The following is a 14,872-nucleotide window of genomic DNA, read 5'->3' on the forward strand; positions in this document are numbered from 1 at the left end:
TAAAACTGCTTATTTATTTTTACGGTGGAAAAGTCACTTTCTCTCTTTCTTTCTCTTTACCAATAACTCAGCGATTTCAGTTTACCTCGAAAAAACTAAAAAAAAAAATTCAGTAGTTGACATTAATAAATGATAAATTTTATATATATACCTAAATATACCTAATAGTTATATAAGAATAAAAACACTGTTACTTTGGTAATTTCTAAATTTTTTTTACAACAAAAAATTAGCTACCGGAATATATAATACATAATTAAATTTACCAAACTTGGTGCGAAAGAAACTTCGTTGTGTTTTATGTGTTTATGCAACGGTTCGTATAGAAGAGACAAGTGCCTAACATTCATTCGGACCAGCGAAGACTTTTATCAATCTTGTAGCAAAAAAAAAAAAAAAAAAAAACAAATAAAAAAAAAAAATAACACGATCTATTAAATTCTTATATACGATAATACATTTGTCTCGTCGTGCGAAAAATAATTTATATATTATATAAGACGCGGAAAGCCACAAATGTAATAATAATAATAGATCGTGATTCCAGATTTTGAAGGATAAAACCTACGAGTTGAATCAATCGAGATCTGGATTAAAATTTTTAGCAACAAAAATATCGCGAGGAGGCGGAAAATAAAATTTTAGTTGTTTTTTTTTTTAAGACGTAACTTTTTAAAAACTTACAAACGTCACAACACATTTTCTGTCATTTCACATGTACTACGCAGTATAGGTAATTTTTTTTTTTTTTTTTCTACAATTCACCTTTTAGAATGCGAATATTTTAAATTAATCAATGTAAGCGTGTCCTTGGAAATGATTTTCAAAATTCCAAAGTTTAAGAATGTTTTTGCTTAAAATTGTTATAAATTTAATGCACATGAAAATAATTTCGTTTGATACGTACAATCGATCAATAATCGTAACAGCGACATTTCATCTTTCCTCGATATAAGTGCCCTTATGCAGAATAACTTTTTTTACTCCTCAGCTATAGAAGCAGAGCAAAGTACAATTGTTAGATTGCTCCATACTATGAAAAAAAAGTCAAGTCCATAACAGATGAGGTGATTTTTCAAACAACTTTTTACGTGCACAGCCTGCCCTACTTGTTTTACTTTTTACCGATGGTTTATACACGTAGTTGAAAAAACCAATCAACGAAACTTTACGAAACAAAGTGTCAAACGGTATTATTACTTGTAGCCGAGTAACTTTATACGAAACTTTTCTTCCTCCTCGGCGATAAAATCGAAAAGATGCGCGTGCCTTGCGCTGGAAGAGACCCACAGGACAATGTGAGGAAAAAAAAGTCGTCCAGCCAAGCTCACAAGTGGACACATCTAAAAAAAAAAACTCGATGGTTAAAAGTGATGTGTATTAATTTATTTGTACTCCCGAGGAAGATTTTCACGAAAATTTTCGGACACTCCTCTCACAAATTTCATTGGAACCAAGTGCCAAACGAATTTTTTAAATCTTGATTTTTTTCCGTTCTCCGAACAAAGGGACAAACAAGAGTGACGAAAATTTTTGTGAATCTCAAAAATAGCTGGTGTCAACCAATCGGATTGCCATAAAATTTGTCACGGCGTTGACGCGCGTTTGAAAGTTGAGCAAAAATTACAAATGAAAATAAAAGTCTTGTAATAATAAAACCAAGAGATATGAGGGAGCACGAAAACATTTATGATATACATATACTTCTAGGAATATGTGGGTAGTTGAGACTACGTTTTCGCTCACTCGTCCTCTAAGCAACAAATAGTAGTTTATCTTACAATTTTTTATACATCTTTAAGTGTCATGCTATGAAAGAAGACAAAAAAAAAGGTTTTATTACATGAATGCCGCTGTTACTCCTACTTCTACATATGTATATGTATTTTCCTTTTTCGACGTGTCGATGCACATAAATGAAAATTACCAATGAATGACTTTTGACAATTTGCTGGCGCGTATATTGAGAGTCGTTTGTGTAAAATCCTCATGTTTATTTAACTCTGAAAAAGCGTACAAGTGTAATAAAATTTTCCAAGTCCTTTTTAATCGGGATCTTTGATTGTAAAGACTCAATCTGCCACGCACAAGCAAACTACATGAACGAACACTTAGTTGAAACCAGAAATGTAACAGTAATATTTATGTACAATAATGACGGTACGGAATATAAATTTAATTAATGAAAGTTAAATAATTGTGGCACGATGATGGTGAGAAGAAACTTTAACTAGCGACCGATGCAAAAATATTTTTCATATAAAAAGTTGGGAAAAATGTTGTCAAACACTTCCATTAAGTGGACTGTCGAATATTGAAAATGAGAGGAAAAAAAAAAATAATAAAAATAAAAATAATTAAATAAATGATTAAAAGACTCTTGATCATTTTCATTCACACAGCTTGTAAATATTATAACGAATAATAATTTACAGTACCATTAATATTTAATTAAATTAAATAAATACATGAAGTGGAAGATACGTTTTCCTCATTTATGCTGCAGAGAATAAGAAATAGTGGGTGAGGTGAAATGGGGAAATAAACGGAGTTATGACTGCAAACCGTGTGTTATCAAGTATGTGAAATATAAATAAATTTAAATAAAAAAAAGAAATAAAATAGGCGATTAAAAAATTTGAGAAAAATCTAATAAAAATTGTTGTTGTTGTTGATGTTGTCAGATAATGTGTCAAATTATAAATATACAAAATTTGAGGTCTACATTTTTGTTGTTTATTTTGTTCGAATAACACTTATTTGTTATTTTGAGGTTTTTTTAGGGATATGAAAGAAAAAAAGAACCAATAAAAATTCCAAGGTTAAATGAATTATTTTACTGAACCTGTCTTTTACACATCAATTTCATTTATCTTACATAAATTACAGCATCATTTGATACGAAATCACAGAGGCTAAAATAACGTCGTAACGCATGATGTAGATTTTTTTTTTTATCCTTGTACAATTTTCTTAGTATTAAACTCCTTACTTTCGATCTTACAATAATGTAAAAATGTTTTATAATAATTATAAATGTGTTATTTATAGCTAGTCGAGTGTTTGAACTTTGAAAAGACAACTTGACCGCGGCATTTCTTCACATGGGAATTCTACACCTGTAAATGAAATTTCAGCAGTAAAGCGAACACTCATTTGAAAACCTATTGCATTTTTTGCTTTAGGAACAAAAGTCAACACTAATTCAACACTTGGGCTGCTTTTTTGGCCTTCACGAGCTCGACCAATTCCTGTTCAAAGAGAAGAAAAAATTACATACAACAATCACACGAAATTTCAACTTCTAGCAACAACAAATACAAACCTTGTATCTCTTCATGCACTCTTTTTTCGTTCTAGAAGGCAAACACGCGGCGATTTGGTCCCACCTGTCAGCGACGGAAGCTGGGTAAGTCTTGAGAGCCTGCTCCAGGAGTTTCTGTTCAGCTGGTGTCCATGCTGCGGGTTCTGTCTTCTCTGATTTTACAGACTTTTCCTTTACCTCGGCATCTTTGGCACCTGCAAAAAAATCATGAGAAAAAAATGTAAAAAATCAAAATAGAACCTAATGATCAAAATAAAAGAAACTCCGAATATTTATAAACTCACTTTTGCCGTTGGAGATGGGATTGTCGAGTCTCTCAGTGACAGCGGGCATTCTGTCATCAACGTCCTTGTGCTTTTTCTCGTTGATAAAATTGTCAAAGGCTTTTTTATTGGCCTGCTCTTTCATACTAGATTTACTAAAATCGGTGGATTGTAAGTCCTTGGCCTTAGCTAATACCTCTTTGGCGTCGCGTTTTGTTCCATCAGTAGAATTCGTGTGCTGGTTGATGAAATTCGCCACAACCTCCCAGCGCTGATTCGTCCCCGCTGGGAAAAGATTTACAGCTTTAATGAGCAGCTGCAAGTCGTTTTCAGTCCACGGAGCTGTGCAGCCTTTAACCTGCTTCTCGGGCGCACTCTTCGCGTCACTGTCTTTATGCCCGAGGACAGCCCTTCTCTCGGCCTGTAGCCTCTGATCGACCTCTTCCATTATCCTTAAAAAGGCCTCTTTACCCTCGGCCCTCACACTCTTTACCGTTTCCTCCAACTTGGTCAACTTAAATAATTCGCACATTTTTTCGACGTTCTCCATATGTCTGATACTTTCGTCTGTCGTTTTGGCAAAGTAGGCATTTTCTTTACAAATATCTCTCAGATTCTTACGTTCCTTGCGCAGAGCTTTTTTCTGCTGGTCACGCTCTTGCTTCTGCTGTTCCATCTTGGCACGCTCCTCAGCCTCGCGCCTCTCGCGCTCCAAGCGTTCTTTTTCCGCCGCCTCGCGGGCTATCCGTTCTTCTTCCTGCTGACGGGCTTTCACGGCTTCTTGCTTGGCACGCTTGACGGCTTGCTTCTTATCTTTGTCTTGCTGTTGGAACTTGCGGATGCGCGGATCGATGCTGTATGCCATATCAACGAGCTGTCGTATTCTTATCATCTCCTCTTTCTTCTTCTTGGCACGGACGGATTTGTTTTTCTTTTCGATCCACTTGCGCGTGTCGCGGTCCTGACCACTTTCCTTGTCCTCCTCGTCCTGGTAAGAGTATTCTCGCCAAGACTCAAAGCCATACCAGAACAAATAAAACTTTTCTACCCGCTCTCGTGGAGTATTTGGATTGCCCAACTTGGGAACTGGCTTTTTCAACGACCACCGCGAGTTTTCTTCAAAGGCCTTGCCTACGACTTTGTAGAAATTTTCCTTAGCCTCTTTTTCATCTGGCAGAATGTCGCTAAAATATGGGTCGACACTGTCGTAGCTTCTTCTTTTGACTGGATTACCAAGTGTTTCCCAAGCCTTAGTTATACAAGTGAAATAGTCGTCGTCTACTCTGATCTCTTCACCCATTGCTTTTCTCTTGTCAGGATGATGTTTAAGAATTTTGTGTTTATCTACAAAATAATAAAAAAATCTTTAGAGGTTTGATTGATTATGAGAAAATTAATAAAAACTTTATCACTACACTGGTGTAGTAAATCCTTACAAGCTCTCTTAATAACATCCTCTGTTGCCTTGTGTCTGAGATCTTTAATACCAAGAACTGCATAATGATCTTGCTCTTTCCATTCCTTAGGATCTAGAGATCTTAAGTACAAAATGTCATCTTCGAACTGATAGTTGGAGTAGTCTTCTTCCTCTTCCTCTTTGTCACCATAATCTATGCTTGTGTCAACTCTACCATGATTTCCTTCTAACACAGACTTTAACCAAGCCTCATGGGATACATAAACAATTAGAGCGTTTGTCATTGATTTTTCCATTCTCTGGCTCCCTATGTAAAAGTATAAAACATGGGTATTGAATTTTTAAATCAACTTGCAATTGTCATTGTATAAAAATAAATTCTATGACTATGTATCGTGTTGGACCAAAAAAAAAAATTTACAAATTTAATAAAAATTAATGAAAGATCTTTGCATCACGTGGTTCTTGAAGACACAAAATATTCCTCAAATTCTTGCGATGCACCGTCAAAAATAGTTGAGGCATAAAAATCATATGTACTGCTCAATTACCATACTAAAATAAAACATTCAAATCTAATTGCACAAAATAATCGCGATTTTCACGAATTATTTATTATTTCATACTGACTTGACAACCACTAAAACGAAAATTTTTCTTTTATTAAATATACGACAAATTATAAGTTTACCAAAAAATTTCTCGCGTGAGATGAGAGCAGAAAGATTTGGCACACAAGCGCACGTGTGAAAAACGCAAACGTCAACCCAAGTCACACCAAAATCTGATTAATTTAATGCAACGAGTACGTAATGAATAATAAGAAAAATTCAATAGAAAGATTTAGAAAATAAAACACTAATAAGTCAGACATAGATGGATGGTAGTGCTTAATTGTCAAGTAGAGGTGTTGTGCAAAATACTAGTAATAACACATAACCTAAATGCCCAACATGCATTCTTCCTCGAAAGGGATATATATTAATAGACGAGCAAGTGTGCAACATCAAAATACAACCAGAACCAATGCGTGTACGCATCCGTACATGCGAGTGCATTTTAGTAAAGGAGGATAAAATTAAACATAAATCTACACACAATTACAGGTACTTACGAATGGACCCAGCGATTGCACATTGCTCGGATGCTGTCGTCTTAGCCATGGTCGTTTTGCTTTGTTGTTCTCAAAGACCGTTAATCGTAATGTAAGACTACAAAATCAATTGGTTAAAGTTCTAAACGTTTTTCGTTCTCTAAATGACCTCTCTTGTTCTTTCTTGTCTTTCGTAAATTAAAAACTCCAACTGTCCGCCCTCCGAGTAAACGCGGGACTGGTAACCGTCCACGACGAACGACGAGTGTCGGAGTGTCCGCCGTCCGAACCCCCCCGAGCCGCGCCGTTCGTCTCTCAGATGTTTTGTTCTCCGACTATCGATATTTTTCATACCGATATGTATCGTCGTATCGATGTTGAAATTCAAATTGTTGAGGTAACCACATGGAGAGCGTAACGCGTAGCGCGTAACCATTTGAGCCCATCAGAGTGCGACCGGAGCCTAAGAAATGTCAAACAAGCCTAAATGTTATGATGGGTATGCTCGCGGTGTTAAGCGATAAGGCCTATTTGGAAAGCTTTTGAAATTCGCAGACAGACATGGCGGCGCGATGAAAGCGTTCCTGATTGGTCAACTAAAATGGATGCGCAACGCCACACACCTATGTATCATGGTTTAAACTGTAGCCGCGCGAATAGAGTCAAAACATGAATTAAGTATTTCATAAGTTAATTAAATTTTATTCAATTATGTTGGTGAAGGATCCCGTAAATACGTTGGAGGACAAAATGTAGTAAATGCAAAAAAAATTTTTATTGCACCATAAAATTAAAAAAAAAAATGTGGTCTGTTTATGTTTGAAATCGAATAACTGGTTTGAGAGAGAATTTAATAATTATATAAGAACTGTAGTTTGGCACATCGTAGATGCCCTCGTGCAGTCCACCTATAGCGGTAATAGGTTTAATACGCCCAATTTGCTGCATTATTGAACCAATGCTCGTCTGTGTACGTTATTAACGTGTCGAACAAAAAAATTCTATTTAATACGATGAAATAAGTACACTAGTATAAGCGGTGGTCTCAAAAATCTGATGAATCCAATGCATCCATGGAAAATGCTTTTGCAAATGAACACGAAAGTATTCGGAAGCTCCAAGCTCCAATTGAAAAATTTAGTATTCTATGAAGGCTGAGTAAATCGTAGAAATTTTTCTAATTTGTTTGTACAACAAACTCGCGATTTCGCAAAGTCCACCCTAAATCAAACCTTAGAGTGGCCAGTAACACTTTCGGATAAAGTATATTTTCGGTAAGTGTTCAGTTATCGACTTGAAAAGTACAAGGTTACAATATATAGCTGTTGCATGATATAAGTGTAAGGACAAAGTGCAAATTTTGTTTAATGCGTAACAATCCTGATTCCACTACGATTCTCTCAGAGCCTGTAACGATCCCGTTTTTTCCCAAAAGTTAATAACACTTCCTTACCATTAGGAAAATTTTTTTGGCCAGATTGGCTCATAAAACAATCACTTGTTATAGTCACATACGATGCAAAAATATTTGAGAAATTTTACAAAACCCTTTTTAATTCAGTTTTTTGTACTTTAGTCTTCAGAATCTGCCCTTTTTTTTGTAAAATGATCCACATGCATTGTCGTAACATCAGTCGATCGTAAAAATTCTTTTTTCTGTTTGATAACAAAAATTACGACAAAAATTAGTTGAGCCAGCAAAAAAGAGGCTCTACGTGTTTTTAATTCACCATTTCTTCCTATTAAAATATTATAATGTGTCTTCATTTCGCGTAAATATTAAACGTTTTTTTAAAATTCACTGAAATAATATAACATGGGAACCACGTAGAACAATTCATTTTTTGCTGTTGAAAACTAACATATGATTCATAAAATGCCGTCGAAAAGTAACATAATTCATTTCAGGCCATCGAAAACGGGTATTATTGGTGACTAACTGATCGTGTTATAGCATGACATACCTGTCATAAAAATTTCAATTAATTATTATAAACCAATCGATTTAGAATTTGTGCATGTAAACAACGAATACTGCATTTTCTATCGCAACAGGAAGTATTATCAGAATAAATGTCGAAACACATAAATTGTATGGCAACGAATTAATTCTAATATTATCAACTCAAAAGAAATTTTTGTTACGGTACGTAAGTATTTCTTGGAAACTAATAGTGTGGATAAAATAAAATTCCGAAATATTCTTACCATTGTATGGCCAGATATCTTCTTCAGAGCGATGGAGGCTCACATACCACGACATAATTATCTGGCTGATAAAATTTTTAACACACTGCTACGAATACCTGAATATATATTTAAATTGAAACAGTTATTTCAACGGCTTGCAAGTTTCTTAGGCTTTTTTCGAAAAGAAATTAATTGTGAGTTCAAATTACTAATGTTGTTAAATGTTGTGTCTCAGTAAATAACAATGTCCTAAAAACTCCCCCATGAATGGGTAAAATATTATTAACCGAATAACCAAGTACTACTTAAATAACATTGAATCGAAATAAAATCATCAAATAAATAAATTTAGATGTAGCGGACAAGCTAACGTACATACTTAGTAAAAGTACTATGGACAGTATTATTTTGTCATACAAAAACTATGATTCCAATGAACTCATTAGAATCGCTTACTTTTGAGGAAAGTTCATTTTTTGTTTCTCGGACTTGATTAGCTCCTTCCAGTGTAAGTGCAAGGCAACTATGCCAACTCTCCTATGATCGGCCGTGGACTCGGCTGTTCGACTGTCGTCAACTTAATTCCCCGAACTTAGCTGCCCGGCTACCTCGGGTGGTTAATAGACTCGCCTGTTGCTATGCAGTTTCGGCAGCTTGATACCCGCGTCAAAAACGTCAAGTATATCGTACGTATTAGTGTCAATACCTCAAATGAGGTCACTACACTATAATAAAAAAAAAAAAAAAGTATATCGTACGTTACGCGTTCGAGACACCGTGACGTCGTTGTCCTCAAGGACGGGATTCTTTTTGGCTTATAGGTATGTTTGTGATATGGTACATATAGTGTTCGCATCATGTTGTTCGTATTGTATTTTATTGTATCGAGTTAGAGGAAAGAGGGTCGTTTCAAGCTATTTGTCCCTTTTTTCTCCTACTGATTTTACTTTTGCTATTTTTTTGTAATACATAATTGTTCATGTTCGCGCGCTTCTCTTGTACAAATTTTTTATGAGTTCAAAATTTCCTTATGCATTAATTATGTTACATAGGATTTCTTTTTTTTTTTTTTTTCATCATTATCACCATAGGGCATAGTTTTAGTTTTGATTTCATAATTATTGTCAAGAATATCGTGGGTTAAGGTGTTACTGCGTTTAAACTTATCAACTTCCTACTAGTATTATAAATGTTATCATTGTATCACTACTATTTTTCACCATATTACTTCACTTAGATTCTTGTAGTAGTATGAGCTCTGGATACAAAATTGGCCACTTGCGGCAGAATCACCCATTAGTGTTCAAACCGTAATAAACTTTTGAGAATATCGGTGAGCTATCTAAAGACGTTTCAATCAAGCGTGTATTTTTTTGAAAAAATTAATGTATCGATAGAATCCAGTAAACTTGCAACTTTACCATGTAACTAACAAAATCAATGTAATTTGTTATTCATTGCGTGAAGCTACCGCATTGTGAACTTATTTCGAGAGCCTTATTGGCTTTGCTTCATTTTTTTGGATCTTCAGGGGTAACAACAAAAATTTAGATTAAGAATTCCCACAGTACACAGTAGTAGATTTTATGAGGTTCAGGGAAGGGCCTGAACTCAGACACAAAGAAAACGCATATTTTGCCTTTTCTGTACAGGCAGTCGGCCATGTTACGGAAAATTTCTACTCGGGCATACGTGGTAGAGGGGAGAGAGCTAAAAAAGTGGGACCGCCTGATATACGGCATATATCTTGACCGTATACACGAAGAACCAGCTATCACTCATTGTGTATCTGTACGTGCGTTCGTGCGCTCATTTCCCGAGTCAATTTTTAATGTGCTGCGCGCTTCCAGAAGTGTTATTTAAAAAACCTGTCATCCCGAAATAGTTTCCAAATTACAATAGTACGATATCGGTGAGTATAACTTACAATTAATGACAAATGTTTTTTTTTTATGTTTCATTATTTCATGTAATTTTTATATTTCCGCCATTAAATGAGAATAATTTTTTTTTTTTTTTTTTTAATTTCAACGTCAACGCTGTGACGTTAATAAATTAGCAATGATTAAAAATCTTCAAAACGACGTTTTTCTTTCCTATGGTGCATTAATTTTAAATAATCTTTAACGTAATACGATAATTGCTCAAGTTGTTTCACTTAAAAGGACAAAAAAGTATAATAGCGTTTGTTTATACATTTACACGTAACATATGGTACGATAGTTTATACATTTACACTAGTTTACACATACTTAAATTCTGTGTAGTGTAATTTATGTACTACAGCTAAAATCGAAACTTTGATACCCAAATCACTTGTAAAATAGGTTCATACACATGTATTTTATATTCACCTGACACTATAGGGCCATTAACGATTCTTCGTGGTATCGCTTCAATTACATTAACAACTACAACAGTATTCAGCAGCCATACGAAAAACGATATTAGAAAAAAAGTAAGGCCTTAAGTTCAGACATCTTTATAGCCCCACCGATATATAGCTTAGATAAAATGTATTTTAATTAAAACCGAATTTGTGCTTGTATATAATAAAAAACTTCAAAAATTGTAGACTGTAAAATTTTACAGCTACTAATTTTACGTTATTGAGATAATCTCTGCATTACTTTTAACTCAATTTTAATAGATGCAAAACGCTACATGAGTTTGGATGTTTAACGATATCGAAAAATGTCATGCGTGATAAGCGACTACTAATGAGTACTTTTTTTTATGCCACTCTGAGAATCAGCTTATTCCATTATTGTACCCAATTTGTAAAAGTCGTTAAGCACTTATCAATTATTGGGTATTAAAAGTCTAGATACTGGTTAATAGCTTCCAAGTAATATTTTCGATTTAAAAAAAGGTATGGATGAAATTAAAATTAATTTATAAAGTCGTATACCTAGTACTTCAAATTTTGACTTCCAAAATACTTATACGCTTAGGTAAATTACATTTTTTTTTTAAATGTTTGCACAAATTAAACACATTTACGCTAAATATTTGGATTTCGTTAAACATACTAAATTTACTATTGCGTTGTTTTACATCTCAATTCCAACATCCATTTCCACCTTTGTTTAACAGTTATATGTTTGATTCAGAGTTTATTTAGGATGTATTAAGTCAGGGCTTGGGTGTCTCATTCCTATAGGGCGGATGATGCATCGTGATAATTGTGCGTCATTTTAACTCGGATTGCATTAAACAACAAAGTGTTAGTTTTTAAAAAACCGTGGAGATAACATATTTACGGCTCAACACAAATTATCGATTGTACTGATACTCGAAGAAAAAAAAGTTCGTCAAAACGCTAAAATGAGTGTCAAGGATTAATTTTTAGTTTGATAGGCAACTCTTTTTATTTATCCTGCTCTGTAAAAAATTCTTTCACAACGAAATCCTGTTATTTTTGGTACAGTGTTTGAAAAAATCAAATGAAATGTTGTTTGATCCTTTGATAAAACTATTTTTTTTTTTTACTTTCGCAGTTCAGTGAGAGCCAGAGCAGCAAACCGATTTACGCCACAATCATCGGCAAGTATCACTTTATCGATGTAAAAATAATTTCGCTAGTAAAGTAACCAACTGTCCTTAAGTCGTTTGTTCGTTTCTTATTTTCTTTTTTTTTTTTAGACTCATCTTGTTGAAAATTGATATTCATGTGGTGCCAAACGGTAAGAAATAAACTCTGCAATCATTAGAAATGTCTTATTGTAACGTTTATTTGTCATTCAAATATTTGTTTTTTTCCCTCTGCAGAATATGGCTCGAATGTACAAAGATGCGGGATATCGGAATGAAACTTCTTCCAGGCCTCCAATACGGTAACTATTTTCCCTTGACTTTTCAGTAATTTTCTACTTTATGTACTACATATACGTAACGTTAAAAAATAATTGTAGAGATTATTGGAAATTCAGAACAGCCGGTCATAGGCAGACAAGAGCTATTAATTGAAACAACAGGAGAAAAACTTGTTGTCCGTGACAGCCGTGGAGCTCTTCTTCTCACCTCGTTTAATCTTTGTTAGTTTAATTTGACAAAAATTCACAGAGAACTCCTGCGTCACTTGATTTTAATTCATGGTATTAATGTTGTTTACAACTGCACCACTGGTATCGGCTTTATTAGGCAGTTTGTCACTTTGAAAGAGTTAAAAACTCACGTTTGACCGTATAGCCTAAGCTCTTGTCATTTTGAGCGCAAATATATCCTTGAGACGTTGAACTTTTCCAATTTACAGTCGATTCAACCATATCGACTCAGCTAGTGTTCACCACCAACGCTAAATTTATTGTCATCTTGGTCCTAACCCAATACTTCCTTGGTCTACCAAACCACTTCATATTTCTCATTGGTCTTCTGGTTCTCCTCTCTCCCCCAGGACTATACCATGTGAGGCCATTACGTTTCCACGTGGCTATTGACAGTTCGTTGGTAGTCTTGACCGCAAACTAATAGTCGATAGCAAAACGTTTCTCTATTCTCGAATTGCTCCGATATGCCCTGCCAGTAGAGATGGATAATTATTCTCTTCAACCTCAAAATTGCCTATATCTGTGTGCGACAACTTGCCAGGAACTGAAAAAAAAAAAAAAAAAAAAAAAGTAACAAAATAGAAAACCATCATTTCCGAATAAGTGGCACTCATTTCATTATTAATAAATAATACGTACGTGTTGGAAGTGAGCGGAAAGTGGCGTAGCTAAATTTGCTCCATATGTCCTTCCTTTGGACGTTTGCGCTTTTCAAGGCGACTCTTATGTCATATCAATATTAATGTTGTTGGCGTAGGTGAGGTCCGTCAAGTTGTCATATCCTTCTTTTACAGCCACCTTATCCGTAATGTTAATTGTCTTAAAAAGCGGAAAGAAAAAGAAAAAAAATCAATCAAGAGTCACGCTAAACGTCACGGTTATACCGTACAAACTCTCTTTTATTCACCATTTCTTCCCATTAAAATATAATATCTTCATTCACATAAATATTAAAATTTTTATAAAATTCACTGAAATTATACCTGTGCTGAAATAATATAACATGGGAACCACGTCGAAGGAGGATCACATGTAAATTCTTGGAGATCCGTGAAATTGGGTCGTGCATAGTAAAAGTCCTCATTTTCCCTAAAATTGTGGAAAAATTCACATACATTTACCTCGGCCCCTCCCACTTCTTTTCGGGAAAATTTTACATTTATTACTGTGAATTTTTTGAGTTTCCCAATTGACATTATCCATTCCTTCTTACCCATTTCTTCCATTCGAAACAGGTACACTGTAATATATGAAGGTTGTAAAGTATAACCGTAGGTGCATTGTACAACATATAGTGCATCGTAACAGATGTAAACTTTTATCATCGGAGCATAAGTAAGAGAAATTTTGCAAAAGTACGAGTATATATTAATTGGTCTACATGGATCATTTGTTAAAATTGTTTGTTTCCGATGCTATATGTAGGATGAATAAAACTTTTTTTTAAGCACAACTTTGAAACTGGAACTATTTTACTCAAAATGTCTTGTACTATTAGAAAAAAATCGTGAACACTTGTTTCAGCAGTGGGGACATCGAACCGCTTTTCCATAATTTACATGCAAAAATTGTATTCATACATAATGTAATGTAAACATATAGATACAATAATTTATTGCATTAAAAATCGAAATTAGGGTTGCAGCTACTGAAACTGTGCCTGTATTTTTGTAAGCAAAAAATAGTCTGAAATCTTAATATTGAAATTGTCATACTTTATTTATTATTAAGAAAAATGTGTATTTCTAAATAAAAAAATTATTAACTTATGACTGTATCTCGAATTATTTCTCCGACACTATAGGTGGTCATGTAAAAAATAAGCTTTGTTAAGTAAAAATTTTTTTCCAAACTATTTTTCAGAAAACTACTTCCTTTGAGAAAAAAAAAAAAGAAAAAAAAAAAACCTTCAGTTTCAAACATGAGTACTTAATAATGTTATGTTTAATAATACGATTACTTTTTACACGAAGTTATATATTTCTAAAAATTTCTTCCCAAACTATGTTTTCCACTTTTGAGTTATCTTTAATTTTATCGTACGTAAACACTTGATTTTAATTTTTGCATCTTGATAAATGCCACTTATAAACCCGGGAGAATATAAAGTTTTTTGTTTGTTACCATCCCACAATACGTAAGAAAGTGGCTTTCTATGTCAAATAAAAGGTAATGACGATATACTATGTATATTCAAAGTTATCTTGGGTACACATACTTTGCATTATATTTTTCATGACGCTTCATAAAAATTAAAAAATTTCAGTTCAATCGTAAAAAAAAAAAATTTTTTTCTCAATATTTTACACAAAAGCATATGGTTGGTGTGCAAATGTGTGTCATATCTTTGTGCATATCTCCGTGAAAAATTCGACGCCAGACATCCATCATCGAAGAAAAGGAGGAGAAAGAAGCTACGTATGTTTGTCGAGATCCACAGGAAAATACGGTTGAAAAGATTTTTTTGTAGATCACAATGTCCAGAAGCCATGAAATGGGTTCCAACAGGCCTCATTTTCTTCATCTGTCCCACCT

The 14,872-nt window shown here is 34.1% G+C and overlaps 1 protein-coding gene and 1 long non-coding RNA gene across 2 annotated transcripts; one reads left to right on the forward strand and one right to left on the reverse strand.

The window, feature by feature from the left end:
• Positions 1-2,814: 2,814 nt before the first annotated feature.
• LOC106642682 (dnaJ homolog subfamily C member 2) lies at positions 2,815-6,358 on the reverse strand. Its single transcript, XM_014357523.2, has 5 exons — positions 6,120-6,358; positions 5,025-5,312; positions 3,610-4,932; positions 3,326-3,519; positions 2,815-3,251 (listed from the first exon to the last, which is right to left on the reverse strand). Exons 1-5 carry the CDS (start codon positions 6,166-6,168, stop codon positions 3,201-3,203), a joined length of 1,905 nt encoding a protein of 634 aa, XP_014213009.2. The 5' UTR covers positions 6,169-6,358; the 3' UTR covers positions 2,815-3,200.
• A 5,574-nt stretch (positions 6,359-11,932) lies between these two features.
• Positions 11,933-12,873, forward strand: LOC149373964 (uncharacterized). The gene is made up of 3 exons (XR_016293235.1): positions 11,933-11,974; positions 12,060-12,124; positions 12,203-12,873. It is a non-coding gene; the product is annotated as an uncharacterized LOC149373964 (long non-coding RNA).
• The last annotated feature ends 1,999 nt before the right edge of the window (positions 12,874-14,872 follow it).

This window comes from Copidosoma floridanum, unplaced genomic scaffold (genome assembly GCF_036245765.1).
Source record: "Copidosoma floridanum isolate Cflo_tuat_1 unplaced genomic scaffold, Cflo_Japanese_pri ptg000025l, whole genome shotgun sequence".
In the NCBI taxonomy this organism is placed as follows: domain Eukaryota; kingdom Metazoa; phylum Arthropoda; class Insecta; order Hymenoptera; family Encyrtidae; genus Copidosoma; species Copidosoma floridanum.